The sequence below is a fragment of the Tauraco erythrolophus genome, chromosome 3, assembly GCF_009769465.1.
Source record: "Tauraco erythrolophus isolate bTauEry1 chromosome 3, bTauEry1.pri, whole genome shotgun sequence".
Lineage (NCBI taxonomy): Eukaryota > Metazoa > Chordata > Aves > Musophagiformes > Musophagidae > Tauraco > Tauraco erythrolophus.
Window position 1 is genome coordinate 7540492 of NC_141467.1, and position 21953 is coordinate 7562444.

At 52.7% G+C, this 21953-nt stretch overlaps 1 protein-coding gene across 3 annotated transcripts; it reads right to left on the minus strand.

The window, feature by feature from the left end:
* Positions 1 to 2439: 2439 nt before the first annotated feature.
* On the minus strand, positions 2440 to 21342 carry TFAP2A (transcription factor AP-2 alpha). Of its 3 annotated transcripts, none has more exons than XM_086608989.1 (7): positions 21310 to 21342; positions 12915 to 13349; positions 9896 to 9947; positions 7770 to 8001; positions 6683 to 6801; positions 4239 to 4380; positions 2440 to 2728 (listed from the first exon to the last, which is right to left on the minus strand). In XM_086608989.1, the coding sequence occupies exons 1-7, from the start codon at positions 21340 to 21342 to the stop codon at positions 2440 to 2442; spliced, it is 1302 nt and encodes a 433-aa protein (XP_086465115.1). The 3 variants fall into 3 exon arrangements, with proteins under 3 accessions (XP_086465115.1, XP_086465114.1, XP_086465113.1); XM_086608988.1 differs by lacking the exon at positions 21310 to 21342 and adding an exon at positions 18119 to 18169; XM_086608987.1 differs by lacking the exon at positions 21310 to 21342 and adding an exon at positions 15742 to 16157.
* Between the last annotated feature and the right edge of the window lie 611 nt (positions 21343 to 21953).

Consider the following 21953-nt stretch of genomic DNA (forward strand, 5'->3'; position numbering starts at 1 on the left):
CAGCCTGATCCTGACTTCACCTACCCCCTGGGCCAAAGAAAATAGATTCAAAGTCTAAATTCTCACATGTTTTTACAGCCCATCTAAGACGTGCGCTCCATTTTTTAAAAAGCAAACTTCCCTATTTTACAACTGGTTTCCACAAGAAGAAACTCCAGATAAAAATTTCAGTCTCTTATAAACTGACACGACCATCTCAAAATGTCAATCTGTGCAATCCACTAAAACACAAACCATCAATCAGAAATAATCTGTCTCCTGCAAGATTTCACTAAAGTTCACAACCGTGAGATGATTTTGTTGGCATCGACTACGGAGCTTTTCTTTTTCCTTGAGGGGGAGGGAGCACCCAGCTCTAATTCACCAGTATGTAATTTTTTTCATAGCACCAATTTTCGGTATTTGTTCGATAATGATTCTTTTTAAAATGTCCTTCTTGAGATAATGTTTTGTTGTTTTTTTTTAATCTCTGCTCTCCGTTAGGACAACTACATGTACAAAATTGCATAGGCTTATTAGTTCTGCACGCTAGATATAAACATAAATAAAAACCTAGAGGTCAACATAAATAAAATAAAACTTTATTTTTTTAAATAAAATTATGTTTTGGTTAAAGAAAAGATAGTGTGTCATTTTGTTAGTAGTACAGACAGTTTTTTATCCAAAAGAATACATTGTGCTTTATTGTGTCATTTGTCTGAATACAGACTCAGTGGAATATCTAAATGATACCCTGCTCTGAACTCCAAGTTGAAAGTAAGTTTTTATTATACTTGAGGGAAACAATGGGTTCAGCTGCTTATTGCAAGGAGCAATTGTCAAGGGAGAGTTAAACTCAATTACTGTAACCATACTGAATAAAAAATACTGCCAAGAACAAAAATACGCCTGGGTAAAGACAGCCACTGAATAAAAAAATCGACATAAAGCGTATCAAATATTTATTTATCTGGGCAACAAAGGACTATGATACATTGACAGGCATGGAAACTACTGCCGGCACAACTCAATACAATACAACTATAACTGCTTCCAATATGGCCAGTGGAAATACAGGATACCAGGTGGTCCCGAATGTTTGAAGTTCTTTGGGAAAAAAAAAAAATTAAAAAAAGAAAAAAAAGGAGAAAAAACAAAAGAAAGGGAGAAAGAAAAAAAGAAGGGGGGAAAGGAAAGAAAAGCTAAATCTTATTTTAAAAGACAGTATTAATTTATTGCTCTGATGGTGCTTTCGGGAGAAGGACAGCGGATGAAAAAAACTTCTTTCATTTTCCACAACACATAAGGGTTGTAAAACCACTAACATGTTTAAAAACCTTGCCAGGGTCCAACATCACTTTATTTTATCTTCAATGAGAAACTAAATGTCATACTAATTATATATAAAAATTCATGGTGTTTTATTTGTTCAGCTGCTTCATTGTCGCCTTTAACATGCTACAACAGGGCTAAAAATGATGAATCCCAGAGAAAAACCCCCAAAAAACCTCTGATATCTAAATAAGTACCATGAACCACATGATGAACTAAGAGGGGAAGATTTAAAACCCACTAAACAAGAGGTAAACGAGATCACCAGATAAATAAAAAAAGGCTTAAAACAGACTCACCATATTTACAATTCCCATTAAATTACACATAAATAAATATATACATACATGAACACTGATTCCCTTATATAATAACCGTGAATCGTGTTGCAATAGAAAGTTCAAGTTGGTCGCTTTACCTTGGACAGGAAAAAGTTCTACAACTGAAGATATGACATGGAACTGCTTGTGTTTTGTGTTCAAGTTTATTCACAATACTGATAAAACGTCATCAGTCCTTTTTGCCTTTTGTTTGTTTGCTGTTGCTGCTGCTGTTGCACTTTTTTCTTTTTTCTTTTTTTTTTGTTTTTAATATGGCTACAATCTTAACTGAAGTTTATGTAAGGGAAGGTGGTGATTCAGTCCGGTGAAGCTCATAGAATTTTTTAAGTATTATTTCTTTCTTTTTTTTTTTAATTTTATAAATTTTTTAGAAAAAAAAAGTCCTTTTCTTTTTTCGCTTTGTGGGTTTTGTGGGTTTTTTTTTTCCTCCTTTTGTTTTATTTAAAAAAAAGTTCACAAACTCAAGACAGAACTTTTTTTTTTTTTTTTCATTTGCTGGCTCCGTCCCCCTGTTCTGTTCTCTTAGGCTCCAAACTGGGGTAAAACGATGGTGGCAGCAGGGAGGGGCGGTGGAGGGGGGGAAGTTAAGAGGAAGCAAATGGAAAGCTGGATGCTGGGAAGGGGTATGGGGAGAGGGCAGAGCAGTCCTGCAGAGTCACTGGCAGAAGGACGCTCATTCTGCTGCTGTAGCCTGGGGTGCTGGGTGCAGGGGAGCGGGAGACGAATGGATCGATGGGCTATGAGGGGGAAGGGAGAGGAGCTGGGAGTTGGGGGGGGGGGGAAATCCTCACTTTCGGTGCTTCTCCTCTTTGTCGCCGCTTTTGGTGCTGTTGTCTGTGTGGCTGTTGGGGTTGTTGCTGAGGTACATTTTGTCCATGGCCTTGAGCGCCTCGGTGAGATAGTTCTGGAGGGCGGTGACGGCAGCGCACACCGCCGGGCTCCCGAAACCGTGCGAGATGAGGTTGAAGTGGGTCAGGCAGCTCTGGATGCCCGGCTCCAAAATGGGGTTGGGCCGCGAGTTCCCCAGGGGAGATCGGTCCTGAGCCAGCAGGTCGGTGAACTCTTTACAGATCTGTCTGTAGCACAAATGGAGCAGAGAGACAGAAGGAGGCAGGCGGGCAGGGAGGGAGGGGAAGACAGAGGGAGAGAAATGAACCATCACTGGTGGCAGCAAAGCCTGGGCAGGCTCCCTGCGACATGACCCACACCCCTGGATCAAGGGGGCTGCTGCCCCCGAGCGCGCAGGCACTCGCTCGCCTCTCCATCTCCCTCTCCGCATCCTTCCCCTAATTCTCACGCTTCTCCGGCACGCAGGCAACAGTTGCACATGCACATCACGCACGAATAACAGGCACGCAGATACACCCCCCCCTTCCCACCGCTCCCCGCATCGCAGCCCCCCCACACCCTCCCCACAAACACATCCCTGCCCAGCTGGGTTTCGGAGCAGACCCGCAGTTTAAAGTCCCCCAGCGAGGCGGGAGGGAATAAGACGGGGTGCGATATCCAAAGGGAGTTTCAGGGATATATTCATGTCTTGGATGATGCTTTTGGTTTTTTGGAAGTGGAGAGAGGTGCAGGCCTCTTTCTTCCCAAGGCAAAAAACACACCCATGTGTCAGGAAGAGAAAGCGAGGGCAGAGAGGGGAATCAAGGCTTTAAATTAGGGTATTCTGAAACATTTATGTATGTACATCTATATCTCCAAATCCAAAGGGACCTTCCCACAGAGGGGAAGGCTGACGCTAACTGGGGTCTGGAAATTTCCTTCCAGGGAGGTGGGAAGAGAGGATACGAGGGCACGGTGCAGAAGTTAGGTTATACCATCCACTCGCTGCACAAATAGTTGGGGAAACAACACACCTTATAGCAAGAGAGCTCAGAGGCGTGTTGAAACAGTTTGTATTCCAAAACCCACGTTAATGTCTTCCAGCCATAAAGCGGCTCCCATCTTCTGCCTGCGCCCTCTGGCACCGTGCCCTTTGGTAACACCTCCATTGGTAATTAAGGGCTACTAAACAACCCTTTTAATTTCCAGCAAACATATCAAAACAATCATTTTCTTTTCACGCACCACCTGGAAGTCTAGGCAGCCCCACCAATGACAAACTCCGCTAGCATTTTAACTGCGTGCAGATTGTCATTTAAAATATATTTTTAATATCCCTATATTCACTAAGTAACAGAGCTGCTTAGGCAGAAAGAACCATTGCTGATTTTAATGAACTGAAATCAGTTTAATGTGCCAGTTTTATTTTACTGTCAATGGGAAGCCTTCCCCTCCTACCTAAATTGATAAGCTACGTGAAATGTTTTGCTCTGAAGAATTACTGCTTTTTCTTTAACTAAACACGCACCCACAGTTTTCACGACTCGCTTTCAAGGTAATCTGCACGAACTGACTTGATGGAAACCAAGCTGGGTTAGAGAGTTCTCCTACCGCAGGAGGGCAAATACACCCCCTTACAATTTGCAAAACCATCAGCCACTGGCTATGTGGCAAACGCTCACAAATAAAAGCCCCGAACCCAGGTTCGTCGCCCTCCCCTCACTTCTGAGCAACGTGCCAGAAAGGTAAATGTCTTACTTTGTAGCTAGAAGCATGTTTTTTCTTGTGACTTGCTCGTTTGGATCGGAATGTTGTCGGTTGAGAAATTCAGCTACTGCTTTGGCAGGAAATTCTGTCTCACAAACGTACCCAAAATCTCTAGCTAGATGTACTGCTTCTCCTGAAAAGGGAGGCACGGGTGGGGATGGGAAGGAAACACACAGCTCATCAGTACACATAGCACAGAGGAAAATAAACCCGTTAGGAAAAAGAAAGCACTACATTCTACTCGGGCTTTTCTTCTAAAAGGCTTGGACTTTGTCTTGTTTCTTTGAAAAAGGTAGGGTAAGAAATGCTAATCCCATTTTATCTTGCAGGAGTTTTCTTTGCTTCAGTCGAGAGCAATGCAAATGTGGATTTTCACAACCCTTACAAGCAAACCTCACATCAGAATTTTTTGAAGTTTACAGTGACTATCAGATACTTTTAGACAGGCAGTCTCCATCCAGGTAGAATGTGTGCTTAGGTTTACATCTTCATACCTATGCACAGCCATTTACGTACACTTCATTCACAGCTATTTACTCTGGAAACGCTTGTTTGCCTCAGCCACATCTCTATATTCTTTTGCAATGCATCAATGATTAATATTGATCATAATTACTCCTAGAGCTCTTCTAAATAAAATGCATTAAACAGCTAAGTGTTTAAAATTTAACTTGATCGCATATAATTATATGCTCACCCCCAAACGATTAACCATGAGAATTTTAGGGTCATTCCACTGAGTCTGTCTGTTTTGTTGATTTTCAAATCTTTGGTTTTAATTTCCTGAACCAGTTGGTTTTTACTGCAGGGCTTCCTGCCATTAGCTCTAGCTCCGGAAGAACGCATGCGCCAATTAGAGCTTCAAAGCCTCAGTCCAGTGAGCTTGTTTCCATAAAATGGAGCGGATCATAAACAATAACAGTACTCTAGAAACTGCCTCATCGCTACAGGACTCAAAGCCCCAGCAATGTTTATACTATCATCCCCCCAAAATCAGCCACCATCACTAAGTTATCTGGATTTCAGGCCTCTGTTTTTTGTTTGGTTTGATTTGGTTTGTTTTTTAAAAATCGTTCTTTTAAAGCCTTTGTATGTGAAAGCCAAACAGAACAATAGATTACCATAAAACCTGCTCCATATTCATTAACATCGCAAATAATGCCAAGCATCTACCAAATCTAGACTTTTAACAAGTTTTCCTCTCCTCATTTTTTACTACAGCCCATCAATGCAATCGCAAAGCCACGTTTTAGAGAACATGGAGGTAATTTTCACACAGTTTAAATATAGTGCAGCCACTCATCCTGATGTTTAAAAAAATGAAGTCTGGCGTTGCGCAGCGTTTCTTGCCCCATCCCTTTGAACATGAAACGTTTCTTGCAGAACACGAAGTGACAGCAAAACAAAGCTCCAACCTACACAACCAAACTCGAGCTAAACCTGCATGGCCCAAGCTGAGCTTAAAAGAGCTTTGCAGACTGAACCGGTCTAAAACGCGGTCAAACTCATAAGCAAAGGGAAAGGAGGAGGATCTGGCCTTGGGCTCACTTTGTGCCAGTCGGTCTGACACAGCAACTGCTTCAAAAGTAAAGGACTGCAAACTCTTTGAGCTTCCCATCTCCCGGTTTTGACAGCACAGGACATCCCAAGGCGTTAAAAATAAGTTGCACCTTTTCTGGCCAGAGCAAAGTAGAGGAGAACGATATAGCCACAGGAACATATGTTCTGAAAATGAGAACCAAAGGGGGGCGGGGGGTGGCGGTGGCACAACTTTGAGGCTTTCAGGACACCATTAATTCATGGCTGAGGTCAAGGATTCCCAAATTAATTCAGGAAGTAATGGTCACGCATTTCTCAAATGCAGATGTCAGAAAAACTTAAAGGATTTACTATTACGTGGCTACGGGCTGGGAGGGAGAACAAACTTAAAAGTAGCTGCAGTTTCTGATATTTAAAATTGCTTGGTTGTCCACCTGTGGCAGAAGGGCGGCAGAGAAGCATCAGAGGCTCTGCTCCCCATAACTTCCCACTCCACACTCAGAGGTCTGAGCCCACAGCCCCTGTTCACGGGGATCCTCCCCATGCTGCTCCCAGTGAGAGGAGGGGATGGGAATGGAGGGATTACTCACTTGAACGAGGGAGCAAGATGGGGCCCGGCAAACGTGTAGTTCAGAGACTTAAAAGCAAATAACCGGTGGAATGCAATGCTGAGTCTGCAGGACTCGCCAAGTCCGTTTCAGGTTAAAACAAAAGGCGAAGGCACGCCATTAACATTTTTTTCGGAGGCATCAAAAATAACGCCCTTCCGATTTCCAACAAGCCGCACCAACTCGGGGGAAAAAAACCCAAACCCAACCCAACACCAAGTCTCCCATTAGGCAAAAGCAACAGGCACTTTTTCCAAACGAGCCCTCCCAGCTCTTTGAGTGACTTACCCTCCACCAGCGACGTGAGCAAGGTAACGTTAGCAGCTTTACGCCTCCCGGCTGGCAGGTTTAATCCTATTTTGTCCAGTTTCTCCCTCAGAGATCTCCCTCCGTTTTTTGACTTCGCCCTGCTCCACACAAAAAGGCGTTGAGAAATGGGATCGGTGGGTGCCACCCGCTCCTACTTCGGCTCCCGCCCACCATCACCCCAAAACATTGCCTTCCCGTGGAGGCGAGTAACAGGGTTTTGGGGGGCTGAAGAGGGGGCGTTGTTGAAAGCTAAGTCTTAAACACATGGATGGCTCCACACCCAGGCTTGCTGAGGTCTGGATCAGCCCCCCGGGCTGGTGGGGAGCTCTGGGCACGCCATGGCGAGGGCTGGACCCCTGAGGCAGCCTTCTCAGCTGCTAAAGCCATGGACCCGGGGTGGGGGAGGGGGGGGGAAGGGGGCTTCTCCCTGCAGCCCCCCAGGCATTATGCGGGAGGCTCGTCTGTAAGGTCGGCAGCCCCACTACTGCACGGAGCATCGCTGCTCTCATGGTCCCATCTGAGGCTCTTCGGCAGAGCCGCGCCGTGGAGGTGGGAGCTGCCTTAATTAATCCTGGATGTTATTCCCTGCCTGGGCACTGCGTAATTGCCTGGGTGAGGTCGCCAGGCCGGGGTGGCAGGGTGGGTGCCCACGGCGGGGCGCCTGCCTGTAACCCCCCTGGGGTGTGTGCGGTGGTGGTTTGGGGGGTGGGTTTCATCACCGTGACGGGACAGCGTGGCCCGGGGACACACACACACACACACACACACACACACACACGGGCCGCGCGTTGCCATGGCTACAGCGCCCCCCCGCCCCCCCCATCCGCCGCCTCGCAGCGCTGCCCCGGCGGCCGCGCGCGCCCCGACCCCTAGCGGCAGGAGGCGCGCGCGCCCCCCCCCCACCCCCCCCGCCCCGCGTAGGCTCCCCCTCCTCCTCCTCCTCCTCCTCCTGCCTCCCTCCCTCTTTCCTTCCCTCCCGCCCGGCACGGCGCGGCACGGCACGGCGGCAGCGGGCGTTATTCGCCGCCGCCGCCACCCCGCCTCCTGCGTTCCCCCCGCCCCTCACCTCCGGAGCACTCCGCCCAGCAGGGAGGCGTTGAGGCACTCGGGCGGCGAGAGGCGTCTCTGCACTTCCGCCACCGTGACCTTGTACTTGGAGGTGGAGCTGAGCAGCGAGAGGCGGCCCGGCACCGAGCAGAAGACCTCGTTGGGGTTCACCACCCCGCCGAAGAGCGTGTCCTTGTTGATGGGGATGGAGGAGACGGCGTTGTTGTTAGACTTGGAGAGGGACACGGGGCCTGCAGGGAGGGAGGAGCAGGGAGGTGAGGGTGAGGAGCGGGCGGGGAGCCGGGGAGTGGGGAAACCGGGCGCCCGAGCCGCTCGCCGCGGCCGGCCCCGGCCCCGCACCGCCCGCGGGGCCGGGCGGGGGGAGCGGAGGCAGGCGGGGGCCGGGCGGCCGGCGGGCCTGTGGCGGGGACACCCCTTCGATCGCCGGGAGGAGCAGGCAGAGAGCGGGGCAACCCTCGACTCGCAGCAAAGAAATAACCCGGCGGCCCCCTGCGCTGCCCGCCCCCCACCCAACGCGGAGCCGTCGGGGGGCTGGCGGCTGTTTGGGTGCAGCACGTCAGTACCGGCCGTGTTAGACGTCACGGGCAAGGCCGGCCCGCAACGGGCGCCGCCGGCTGCCTTGCCGGCCGAGGGCAGCCGGTGCCCGGGGGAGCCACACATCAGCGGGCCGGGCGTCAGTGCAGCGCGGAGATAACGCGCTGGGGTGCCGGCGGGCTCTCCCGGGGACGGCGCCGCCCCGCCGCCTCTCCAGCGCACAACTTCCGACGTGGAAAAACCGTAACGGCACGCGCGCGTGCCCTGCCGGCGCGCGGCGCTCCCCAAAATAAAGCCTGGTCCCTTCTCCGGGCGGACCACCCTCTGCCCGGCGGGGAGGCGCCGGGCCGGGCCGCCGTTTGGTGCCCACCGGCCTCGGGTCCCGGTCGGGTTGTCTGAGGGCGTGCGGTCGCCTTCCCTTTCTCCTATGCCCTATCCCACTACTCTTTCGCGGGCGCAGTCCAACCGAGCGGGGGGCTCTCTCCGTTTTGGATAGATCACTTGTGACATTAATAGCTCTGGGAAGGCTAATAGATACAACAGGAGTTAAACGAACTCTTGAGATTACTAATAAAAGAGCCAATTATCATGTCGACTTGGAAAGAGCATCTCTTAAGATTTATTCCTTGCACATCTAATTTGACGTGACAAAGGCTTCACAGACGGGAGGGGGGGAATGAAACTTTGAGCTCACTGGCTGTACGGCGATTAGGGTTAGAGAGGAGAGCGGCTCTGTGCAGCACCTTGCTCCGGCGGCGGCCGGGGTACCGAAATCCCAGACGGCTGCACAGCTGTGGCACCCCTCGGTGCAGGCAGGAGCTAGCTACATGTCGAGCCCCACGAGTTTTACTCCAACAGCAGCTCCCTACACAGGATCCAAACGCAAACCAGTCCCTTTCCACCGCGAGCTCCCCTTTGCAAACTGCCCTGTGCCACTGTTCCAAATCCTTCGGCCGTCCGAAGAAAGACGGCAAAAGAGAAGCGAGCAAAAACACGCCAGAAATACTTCGCACGATTTGGGGACCAGCTTCCAAGCAATTAAATTCCCAGTGAAGCGAGCGCGCAAAGCCAACGAAAACCAAACCGCCCTGCCGGACAGACATCACTTTCCAGAAACTCGCCCCTTCTTCTCCAACAACCCACCTCATCACCGCGGTGATTTAAATAAGAAAACCCGAAGGAGGAACAACAACGTTTTGCTCTTTCACAGCCCAGTTTACCAACAACGATTAAACCCCGCCGCTCAGCCAGATGCACCGGGCAAACCAGGGAACCGAATTGTTTGCTAATGCCCTAAAATACCCGCTCGGATTTTCGAGATCATCTGCTAACGTTTTCCCTCGTTAACGACAAAAATAATTAAAATACCCGGCAAACGTGGCCAGCAACGCGGATTTCAACACGCGTTGCCCGTTTTCTTTCTCTGCCTCCAACCTTTTGGCCAACAGTACGTGCCAGAGGAAGGAGCCCGGGGCGGGGGGGGGGGGGGTTGGGGGGGATGGGGGGTTGGGGGGAGGCCGGGTAAGTCCTCCCTGCGAGCAGTCCCCAGCCTGTGACGACATGTTCGGTATGCGCAAGGAAACGGCTTACCTTTCTTAATTACAGTTTGATCTGGGATGTTAATACCGGGGTCTTCTACGTGCTGCAACAAAAGGAATGGGCAGGGATGTAAATGTACGATCGCAACAAAAGGCAGGGAGGGCTGGGTTGGGATGGGGTGAGGGAGAAGTTGTGTGTGTCCCCCCACCTCCCCGGACACGGTGCGGGGTGGGAAACAACAGATCCTGCGGCGGGAGAGGCGGGGGGGACGGGGTTTGGGGGGGATTTCCTTTATCGGGAGGAATCCTGCGTCCCTCCCGCTCTCCCCTCATTCTCCAAGAAGGAAAATAATAACAACAAATCACCCACACACCCCCGGGGCTCGCCCGGCCGAGCTCGGCACCCGAGCGGCCTCCAGCTCCTGCGGGCTCCCTCCGAACTTCCCTCCCCTTCCCTCCTCACCGGGAAACAGCCCCGGCCCGGCCCTTCCCCGCTCCCGCGCCCGCGGGAGGGAAAGCACAAAGGAGCGGGGAGCGGTGCCGGGAAGGGGGGCGGGGGGTGCCCACGCACCCCGCGCTCCCCCACTATTGTCCCCTCGCAGGTTCCGCGGTCGCGGCTACAGCTGGGGTTCGCCTGACGGAGCTACGACGTGATTAGAAAGTCAAATGAAATCATGTTTTCCAATTCCAAAAACTGACAGGCAATATAATGTCTGGCTGTGTTTACAAATTAACACCAGTGCTGCTGAGATAGAAGATTTCGCAATCGTTACAAAACCCAGGCATTACCATTTAAAAAACTATTACTTCCTTCTCTAGTCTTTGTCCAACAATAATACTGATTCTAACATTTTCCATTCTGTCTTGGATTTATGCTCCTGTTAATTGTGCCTGATCTCAATGATTCCGGGTGGATGGTACTAAGTTGCTTTATTACAGGTTTTATTATACTCAATGCTCTCATTTGTAACTTGCCTAAAGTGCTTCTGGATTTAAGTATAATTAAATTGAGAAATGTTCAGAAATGACTACTGCTGCAGTTCTTGTGTTTTAACTATATGGGGAAATATGATCCCTTTATGCATGCACCCTAAACCCATAAAGTAAATGTAGTGTGGCATAATACTTTTATTTGTGTTATTTCTACACATATTCCATACAGGGAGGACTGTTAAGTTTAAAATCCCACAGAGATATTTATGATTAAATAATTTTCACCGTCTACTTGATTTTCTTAAATATTTAGCAGTCGTTTTTATTAAAGGTTAACTGTTGCAGCAATGGAAAAATTCAAAACCGACCCTTTCTCCACTCAGATTTTTGTAAAGAATTTTTTTTTTTTGTGTAACTAGATAAAATACTCTTAAAAGATACATGCTCTTATTTTTATTCTTTCCTGCATGCAGCCTGCTGATTCAGTTTTACAGAGAAAAAAAAAAAAAATTGGCTGGGCTGGTTCAAGGATTTAAACCAGATGGCATTTGGTTTTCATGAAGTATAGCAATGCTATTAATTCATAGATCCCTGAAAGGCAAATCAAATGATTTGTACTTAAAATATCTGCAGAGGAGGCTTCCCGAATCAGCCCACTGCCACGGAGCACCACTGAGGAAAGGGAGAATTCCAGAGAACATTTTAGGTCATGTTCCTCCTACAGCAATCAGGGGCTTGCAGTCAACAAATTAGTTTATTCTTACTATTGCCTCCATGTTATTTTATCTCAAGTTTAAAGAACCGACCTGCTTTTAACGGATCCAAATTGCTTACTAAATCCTCCACTTTGGGAAACGCATGCGTTTATTGCAAAAATGCTAAACGTAACCAGCAATTTTCTGTGGCTAATTTAGCCAGATGAGGGCTGTAATAAATTCACTATTTTCCCCGAGTATAATTTGCAAAAGATTTCAAAACGACCCCCAAAAATAGGTAAGTTCATCTGAACATTATCCTTGCAACACGAAACTGTACTCATTAAACTGTCAGCGAATATATTGTTGTAATATTTGATCCTGTAATTTGGGATGGCATTTCAGCAAAAATCACATCCAGATACCCCAGTTCCCTCCTCCTCTTTCATCCTGCAAGTCGAGCAGCTTCAGCCCCTTTGCACGAGCTCTGTGGGCTTTAATACATTTATTGGCATGTTCTAATTGCATTTTGGGGGAGAAACCCAGAAAGATGAACTTCGATCCCGACCTATCACATCGTATAAAGCCACTTTCCTAACCGAACAATAGCCCTGGCTCGCTTCGTAAAGAGCCCGTGTGCTAATGTCATGCTTAATTAGAAATCATTTTTTTAATCCGTATTTATCGATAACAGAATTAGGTCCCCAAATAATGCATCCTCCAATAAGCTCCCAACGTTTAATTTAATATAGGGTGTAGCAGGTCTGGCTCGAATTTGATAACCTATAGCTAATGATTTATGAGGTCATCCCTTTGCACCGCTGCTAAAAGAATAAGGCAGCGTTTTAATATACCTCTTCCCTGATTTGTCAATTAATTCCTTCAGAGCAGAGGATCTGCCCGTATCCCCTTACAACTTTAGATGTCATTATCCCACATGCCAATTCTGTAATCACGGGAAACGGATTTTTCCTTCTTTGACCACTTTCACCCACTTTTTTTTTTTTTTTTCGTTTTTCCTTCCCCCTTTACGTTTGCCTGCGAGGACGTTTAATGAGCTCTCGCGTTTCAGACTCGTGTTTTTCCCAAGGCAGCGAGAGATCCCCAAATGCACGGCCCTGTGGTGATATTATATATTCTTCCAATCGTAACAGCTTATTGTCATTGAGAAGGAAAGATATTGTTAACGATGACAGTAATTTGATTTATTTATATTTTAGCGGGCGCGTTAGCGGGGAGGCGTCGCACAGGGACGAGCTGGGAGAACCTATTGTTCTAGGTGGGGGCTTCGCCTTTCCCTGGGGGGGGATGTGATGTTCTTTTCTTCCTTCCCTCCTTTTTTTTTTTTAAGGGGTCCCCCTCCCTCCCCCGAAGTTCGGCTCCCCCGAGGAGGGGGACAGGGGAGAGGGGTTGAGCGGGCCCTGGGGCAGCCCCCTTTCTTACCGGCACGTCCTCGATGGCGTGGGGGATGGAGTGGAGGGGCAGGTCGGCCAGCCCCGAGCCCAGCCCGTGCGGGGCGTGCAGCAGGTCGTCGTGCCGCCGGTAGTCCCTGCGTGGGTCGAGTCCCGAGAGCTGGTGGGGCAAACCCCGGTGCGTGTGGAGTAGCCCCGTCTCCTGACTCTGCCTCTGTCCCGGCCATCCTGGGTGCTGGGGCTGCGGCTGGGCATGGAGGGGGTTGAGGCTGTAGGGGTCGTTCACGTGGGAGTAGGGGTCCTGAGACTGGGGGTAGATGGGCTGGTAAGGCGGGGGGAAGTAGGGGGGCTGGAAGTCGGCGTTGGGGGTGTGGGAGAGCGGCGGGGCGCTGGTGTAGGGAGACTGACCCACGGTCCCCAACTGGGGTAGCCGGGCTGTCCCGTTGCTGGTACTGTCGTGGCGCTCCTGAGGTTGGGAAGGAGGGGGGGGGGGGGGAGGGGAGGGGGGGGCGGGGGGGAGAGGAGGGGGAGGGGGAAGGAGGGGGAGAAAAGAAAAACAAAGATAAAAATCAAACTGTTTCTCCTCAAATTCGGCTGGCGAATTTCACCTATCGGGCAAAGATGGGCAATTCGTCCGCTCCGAGGCGGAGAAGAGCAAATCTGGGCATTTCTCTGCCTCTTGATTTCCCTTCACACACAATTAAGAGGCAATCTCGCTTTTTAAATAGTAATAACGGCAATAATGATAACAACAATAACAGCAATAATTATAACAGGACTGCTGTCAATAATTAATAAAACATTGCGGCGATGCAGCGCGGGTTCCCAACAGATCGCGCCCCGGCATTTCAGGAGCAGGTATTTCCCGCAAATAAAAAGAATAATTCCTACGCGGGCATTATCAAAATAATAATTTTGCCACGACCCAAAATCCTCCCACTGTCCCTGGACGGAGCCGAGAGAAATACTGGCGCTGGGATTAACGACAACGCATCCCCAGAAAACCCTGAAAAATCCAAGCCCACTGCCATTTTGTTGCCAGAAGACGCCGAAATAGGTTCTAAACAAACCGGTCGTCCCCCCCGCGAGTTTCACAAATGTTTCGGGGTGAAGGCACTGCCACGGTCCCCCACCTACGAGGAGAAGCGCCTCGGTGCTCGGCCGAGCTCCCCGCTCGCCGGCGGGCGATTTCGGAGCGGAGGGGGCGGTGGCGGGGCCAGGGCGCCGGGAAAGCGGAGGAATGCGCCAGGCAGCCGGGGGGAGCACCTCCCCGAGCCCCGCCGCACCGACGGGCGAGCGGCACCGAAATGCGCCCGAGTGTTTCGGCACGGCTCTGCCGGTTCCCACAGCCGGGCCGAGAAGCCCACGGGTACGTCCTGGGAAAAAGGTATGGCCTCCACGGAGGAGGAAGAGGAGGAGGATTCAAGGAAAAGAGCCACGATCCCAAAAAAGGGAAACAAGAAAGCTGAAAAGATCCCGTTTGCAGGTGGCAAGGTGAAGAAATCGAAGCAATAGGGTCCGAGCAAAGCCTTTTGCAGTTCGCTTGAAGCAGACCAAAAAGGAAAAGAAAAAAAAAAAAAGAAAAAAGAAAACGAGAGAGAAGGGAAAATAATAATAACAATAATAAAAAGATAACCCACGGAAATTATAAAAACGAAGGAAAGGAAAAAAAAAGCCCTCTCTGGAAAGCGGGGTGCGAAATCCCGACCGCCACCGCCACCGCCGACAACAATAGCAACACCCAGCGCACACCGAACCCCCTCCGAGAGAAACGTGAAGCAACTCACCATAGCCGAAAAACTGTGCACTAACATCTGCGAAGAGTCGGGGGTTACAAGTCAAGGTAGAAAAACAAAACCAAAAATAAAAAAAAAAGCAGAGGAAAGGGACCGGCGGAGCGCGCAGCCCCCGGCGGAGCCCCGCGGGCGCGGGAGCGGCGCGGGCGCGGAGGGAGCGCGGCCGGAGCCCGGCGCTAGGCGCGGGCGGCAGGACCGGGGCGCCGGGGCTGCTCCTGCACCGCGGGCGCGCCACTATAATCCATCAGAACTTGCACCGATCTCTGCTGCCCTTCATCGGGTGTTGCCAAGGCGAGCTCTCTATCCTGGCGTGGTGTGAGGAGTCAAAGTTGGTTGTTTTTTTTTTTTGTTCTCCTTTTTTTTTTGGTTTGTTTTGCTCTTTTTTGTTTGTTTGTTTTGTTTTGTTTTTAGCGTGTGTATGTTGGTTTCTTAATCCTCTTTTTTTTTTTCTCTGTCTCTTTCTTTCTTTTTCTCCTTTGACTTAGCTGCTGCTTCACTTGAGCTCCTAATAACAGATCTGCTGCCTTCCTGGAGACTCCTAATAGCAGATATTCATGACTATTAATATTACACGAATACTTAATAAGGGAAGAATGGCTGGAAATCGAGCGTGAAGCGAGAAGGCAACTCAAGGCAGAGCCTGTTCTAAATGACGTCCATTGAATGAAGAATCAGTGTATCTAATCAGAGATGGGGAGAGGGAGAGGGAGAGACAGACAAAAAGGGAGAGAGAGGGAGCGAGAGAGAGAGAGAGGGGGGACATGCTGCTGCGTCTGACGAATCACAGGAAAGGGGCAACATTTTAAAAGGTTGCAGGGCATGCAAAAGTGAAAGAGAAAGAGATCCGGAGAGAAGGAGAGGGTGGGAGCCAGGAGGGGGGGGTGGGGGTGCGGAGGGGGGGGGATGGGAGAGACGGGTAGAAGGAGAGAGGGAGGGGGGCGCGGGATCCCCCCCTTCTTCCCTTTCCCTTCGCTTCCCTTCCCCTCCCTCCGTCGCCCCCCCCCTCCCTTCACTCCCGCCGCCTCCCCCTGCCCCCAGCCCCGCGGTCCTTCGCGGGCGCACCTCGGGCTGCGGCTGCTGCGCGTAGCCGGCCTCAAAGCCCAGGGAGAAGAGCGGCTGCTGGCTCCCCGCTTGGCTCTTGCCGCTCTCGGCCGCGCCGCTGCTGCTGCCACCGCCGCCGCCTTTGCGCGGGGTGGGCTCCGCGGGGCCGCCCGCCGCCGCCCCGTCCATGCCTCGACGGCGCCCCGCCGAGGGGCTCCCCGCGCCGCTGCCCCCCGCGGCGGCCGCCCCGCGCCGCCGAGCCGGCTCGCCTCCGTGCCCCGCGTCCCGGAAACCGGCTGGGAAAGTTTTTTTTTGGGTGTCTCCCCTTCTGGGTGTCAGCCCTCCTCCTCCTCCTCCGGGTTCGAGCCCAGCGCCGAGGCCGGCGGGCGCCTGGGGCGGGGGGGGGGGGGGGGGGGGCTGGGGAGCCCAAGGAGCATCCGCCGGGCTCCCCGCGGCCCCCCTCTCGGGAGGATCCGGGAAAAGACGGGGGGAAAAGGCAGGAGGCGGCGAGGCGGGGAGGGAAGGAGGGCGGGAGGAACGCGGGGGGTAGAGGGAGCCGGGAAAAGAAGCAAGGCGAGCGCTTCTCCCGGCCCAGACAAGCCGGGGCTCCGGCGCAACCCGTCGGACTGGCTGTGCAACTCCCAAACAACTCCCTCAAACAGGCACCACTCCGCTCGCCGCCGCCGCTGCCCCGCCGCAGCCCACCCGCCGCCGGCTCCCGGCCCCGCCGCGCTCCGGCCACCCCGGGCGCAGACCGAGGATTTTTTTTTTTCCCCCCCCCATTTTTTGTCTTTTAAAGGCAGGTCCTATCCCCGTCAGGGTAAAGCCGCCCTCTTTTCCGTCCTCTCTACGAGCCACCTGGCATCCGCTCCCGAGGAAAACACCGAGAGCCAACCGCACACGCACGCACAAAAGCCGGCGGGGCTCCGGCGGAGCCGCCGCCGCTCCCTCCGTGTTCGGTAGCACCTCGGTGCAAAGTCCCATTAGCGCAAGGCAACAAAAGCCATTGGCGATGAAATCCACACGCTCGCACGTGTGCACGCTTGAACACCGATCCTGGGGGGAGGGAGGGAGAGAGACACGCTTTCCTCCCGAAATCCAGTTGAGGAATATATATATAATTTTCTTTTTCCGGCTTAAAAAAAAAAACACACAAAAAAACCCTAAACACCACAAAAACCCAGCAAGCCCCACGAAACAAAACAAATACTCCTGACACCTTATTCCTAGAAATCAAGCATCCATCAAGATGGATCTAAGAACTCAGCTCCCGCACAGGGAGACAGCTTTATCCTCAACTCCTCGATCTGGGACTAAACCATCAAATAATTTAGTCGTCCGCGAGTCTGGCGAGTCCTCGGTCCCTTTGCTAAGTTACAACATCTCCCAAAGCAGCGGCAGGGTCGGATGGGAGCGTGGCCCCCTCCTTCGCCCCAGACATGCATGTCTGCAAAGCTCCGCCGAGGCTGGGGGGACCTTCCCGCGTGGGTCATGACCAAATAACTGCGTTTATTTGAAAAGTGGAGTCCTTTATTGCGCGGTTTAAACGCACTGCATAGGCAACTTTTGAGAAACGGGTGACAATAGCATTCGTTGGTTTGTGACTAGGCAGGGGTCCTGGGCATCGCTCTTCTTTTTCCTCTTCTCCTTTTTGTCAGATTAAAAGACACTCGCCTCCTTCTAAAAAATACGGATGCACACACAGACACAGGGAGAGATGCGTGCACACAGTCTGTGCTGAACGGTTGGTTCCAAAACCAAATTAAGTGGATTATAATTTTCTTTTTCAAGCGGTTAAAATATTATTGCTCAAAGCCGTGGGTGTGTGGCCCTGAAAATTAGGAGGCTGGGGGAACATCGCTCCCAAACGCGTGATTTCAGTTCGGCAGCTGACCCCTGCAAATTTGTGTGGCTCGGTATAATCAACCCGCAGCTACATCGAAAAGGCTGAATTTCAGCGTCGGTCCAGAGCCAATTTACTGGGATGCCTCGGGTACCTGGCGTGCAAGAATAATTCTCTTCCCTTTGTCTCTTTGCCCTTTCATTCATTCATTCATCCGTCCGTTCATCCATCCATCCATCCATCCATCCATATGGATGAGTGTAGCATCCTACAGAGCCTTATCTACGGAGGATCTACCTATAGACCAGACTGCTGCTGGATCCTGTTTGCCTTTCCTCATACACTTGCGACAAAGCCGGGTTTCCACAAGCCCCGAAGTTCCTGGGGAAGGACCCCAGCCCCTCTCCAGCTGCAGGACCGCGAGGAAGCCTGGCGAAAGAGCAGAAGTTTTTCTAAACGAAATTGAGAGCAGGAGGGATGCTGCAGGCTCCCGCTCGCAGCTGCGAGGCTGGGGAATCTGCCCCGGCCGGCCGGGGGTGGGGGGGAAGCTCTTACCTCACATTCCTCATACTTGATATTATCCGTCAGTTTCCAAAGCATTTTCATGGATTGGCGTGAGAAGAGAGGATTTTGGTTCTCCCTGCCTTTCCCCGCGGTGGCGGCGGCGGTGGCGGGGCGGCGCGGGGAGCGGGACTGGCGGCGGCTGTGCGGCGCTCCCGTCCGCGCTCGGAGATCTCCCTCTAATGGTGGAAACTTTTCCCTTTTCCAGCTCTTTACCCACAGCCTAATCGCCTCATTAGCATATCAACAACAGCCCAATTGCTCGCCAGCACAACAACCTGCAGCGATGGACACAGGTAGAAAGGACCCACGAGCAAATAAACATCATCAGCAGCAGCGTAATTTAAAAAATAGGTTTTCTCCAACCCGCCGAGCCCCGGTGCGGGGGGGCAGCGGGCCTTGCGGGCGAGGGGCGAGCGGGGCTGAAGCTCCTCTGCCTGCCGGCGGGGAGGAAAGTGGCCGGCGAAATCAAAGAGGAGACCGTCCCTTCATCTGCAGAGAGTTTGGGGCTAGCCATGAAGCCACCCCTTTTTTTTGTTGTTGTTTGTTTCCCCCCACTTTTTTTTTTTTTTTTCCACGGGGTTTAAAGAAACCAAAGCGAGGAGAAACGAGACTCGGGTCGTGCTCTAACGAGGTTATTGTCTGCGGAGGCTTCTCTTGCCCTCTGGTTTTGATTTGATCTTTTTGGTGGATATTTGAAAAGCTTCTTCCTTTTGCAAACTATTTTGTTCCTCTCGGCTCTATTGGCTATTGGTCTTCAAAAAATAAAAATATCCAAATAAATCCAACATAACCTCCCAGATAGAAGTGGGCGAGCGGTACTGTGAATGCAGCAGGAGCCAAAAGTCTTTTGCAAGCGCTTGAGCAAAGGGACAAAACGATGACCACAATAAAACTTCGGTACTTTCTTAGGTGGAGCGCTTCGTTTGCCTAACAATGTGCCTCTGAGCGAGGGCTCAGCCCGCCCTCCGCGGGGGTTGCTTTTCCACCCTTCTCCTCGTTTATTTACCCCGGTGCCCAGCCCTGCTCCATCCACCGAAAGGCTCCGTTTTCTCCGATTCTTTTTTTTTTTTTTTTTTTTTTTTTCCTCTCGCTGATCCCATGCCGCTCCTAACGGCGAGGCATCCTCCTCTCCGTGGGGCCAGCGTGGCGGGCGTGGAGCGGCTCCCTGTGCCCGTCGGGCCGACCCAAGGCGTCCCCCGGAGCCTCGGGGTATGTGTGTGTGGGGAGCACCAGGCTGCCCTGTTGCTCCCCGAAACTTCCCTCCATCAACCGCAAAACCTGCCCTGTCGGCCTGGGAGACCCTCCCGGGGCCATCCCCCGACGCCGGGGGAAAATTTACTGCCTCCAGGAGCAAACGGGCCCTCCACGCCTCGGGGAACCCGCAGTGGGCCCTCGGGGGGCCTGAGCACACGCGTCCCCACGCCGGGAAGGGCAGCAAAGCCTCCAGGCTCCCGGGCCTGCTCCTTCACACGCACATCTACATCCCCAAAACGTATTTTTCCCCCTTTTTTTTTTTTTCTTCTTCTTTCTTTCTTTCTTTCCCCTTCCCTCCTCCTCCACCCCCCGATGCTCTTTTTCACCAGCGCTTTTGTCTGCAAGTGGCAGGAGAGTAAATTGTTGTTTTTACTCCCATTGAGGTTCAAATGGAGCTGGCAGATTAAGCCTAGTTAATGCCCCGGGGGGGAGGGGGGGAATGAGAAAAAGAGGAGGGGAGGATGGTAACGAAGGGGCCCATCGCCCCTTAGCACAGTCCTGGCGCAGCCGGGCAGGCCGGGAGCGCCTCCCACCCGGGACAGACTCCCACCCGTGGCCGCCCGGAACTCCCGGGGCCAAAGGGGCCCCGGGACAGAGGGCCCAGCTCGGCCCGGGTGCCGCGGTAGGAGAGGAGGGGGAGGCTTTCCCAAAAAGACCCGCACGGGGCGGCTCCTGCGCACCCCGCGGCGGGTCCGCCCGGCCCCTCCGGTCAGGCAAGGCGGGGGGGCCGCAGCACCGGGGAGCGGGAGCGAGGAGGGCCGGGGTGTAAGGAAAAGTCGGGAATAGATTTCAAGGCAGATAGCCCGTAAGTGCTATTACATACGAGTTGATTCAATGAAAAAAAAATTATTATTTTAAAATCCTCTTTTGAGAGCTTCTCCGCACCGACTTGATAAAAAGACGCCAGTTCTAATCGTCAAAAATAATTCAAAAGATATTTTTCTCGCTGCATTTTATTCCCTTTTATTTTTTGGCAGACGACTTACTGCTACCTTAGAAAAAATAAAATTAAATAAGGCGGCCTGGAGAAAGACTTAGCTGCGAGAATTGCGAAGTTGGGAGCAGAAAAAGAAGCTAAGCTCCCGCCCTCGACTTGACTCGACTGTCCTGCAGAAAAAAAAAAAGTCATTTTCGGTAGTAAAAGCCCGAGTGCTTGCACAGGACGGTTCGTCTCCCTCTTTTTTTTTTTTTTATCCGGCAAATCGCGGCGACCCGGCCCGAGCGGAGGGATGCCGGGAGGCTGTAGGGATTTCCAAGCGTCTCTCGCTTTGGGAACCGCCGTAATTCCACACGTGTGGGCTCGCCCGTGGTACGGGTGAGTCCCGCTCGGGCCGGCGGGGCTGGGCGAAGCCCCGGCGGGCCGCGTTCTCCTCGCCTGGCCGCTTCGCTGGTGGGTGCTGCCTTCCCCTTCAGCTCATCCCCGCGGGAGCGCCTTCCACGGGCGCTCCAGCCGCGCCCACTGCCGCGGGGGACCCGAGAGAGTTATTTTTCCACGAGTCGGGTTCGGGTGGGAGATCAGAGCGACGCTTCCGTCCCCGCGGCCCGTCGCCGAAGAGCGGCCCTGGGCCACGCCGACGGGCGCTGCCCGGCGTGGGAGCCCGGCGCGCTCCGGGGGCAGCCCCGGGGCTCCGCGGCGGGACGGCCACCGCCAGCCCCGGGCGGAGGGACGGCGGGCGGGCGCGCACCCGGGCCGGGACACCGGCGGAGCAGCCCTCACCCCTCCCGGCCCCGGCCCGCCGCTCTCTACCTGTTGCAGCCGGGCCTCGCCGGTGGCCGGGGGCAGCTCCCAGCACGGGGAGCCGCAACATCGCCAGCCCCGGCGCCAGGTTTGGCCCCGCTCCCTCCCGGCCCGTCACTTTTCCTTCTCCAGCCCTGCCTCCCGTCCCAAAATAACAATAAACCCCCCCAAGGCAGGAGGGTCGCCTTACCTGCCAGTCTCCCATTTTGGCAAGGATAGACATCCTGGCTGCGGGCTCCGTATCCCCAGGTCCCTGCTGGTCATGGACTGCGAGGGCGAGCCACCCGCTCGAGATGCCTGTGGGTAAATCCTCCCCTTACCTGCGCCGGGACTCTCTCACCTGGCCATAAAGAGCTGGGTGCTCCCTGCCCGCGCCTGCGCGCTGCCTCCGCGCTGCCTGCGCGCTGCCCCCCGCCACCCCCCGCCACCGCACTCCCATGGCGCCCGGCCCGGCCCCGCAGCCCCCCGGGGGTGCGCCGCTACCAGCCCCCGGGGATCCCCCCAGGCACAAGCCGGGAGCGCTGCAGTCTCTGCCCCGCTGCTCCCCCAGTCCCAAACCCGAGCATGGGGCAGCCCGGCCCGACCGGGTGCCTGCGGCAGGGGTGGGGGATGGACGAGCACCCCTCTCCCTCCCTCACCTCCCCCGGGGGGTTTCCTCGAGGGCAAGTTGCCAGTAAGTGCGTGCTCGTAGCAATATAATAATAATAATAATAATAATAATAATAATAATAATAATAATAATAATAATAATAATAATAATAATAATAATAACAACAATAACAATAATAACAACAATAACAATAATAACAACAACAACAGCAGCCCCAAAAGACA

Excerpts from the sequence above, each read along its gene's own strand:
- TFAP2A (XM_086608987.1), bottom strand. The coding sequence starts at position 15,909 with ATGGACGGGGCGGCGGCGGGCGGCCCCGCGGAGCCCACCCCGCGCAAA. Across the intron at positions 13,350-15,741 it reads CGCAGCAGCCGCAGCCCGAG|GAGCGCCACGACAGTACCAG; the intron begins GTGCGCCCGCGA and ends TCCCAACCTCAG. Across the intron at positions 2,729-4,238 it reads AACATGCTTCTAGCTACAAA|ACAGATCTGTAAAGAGTTCA; the intron begins GTAAGACATTTA and ends TTTGTGCTACAG.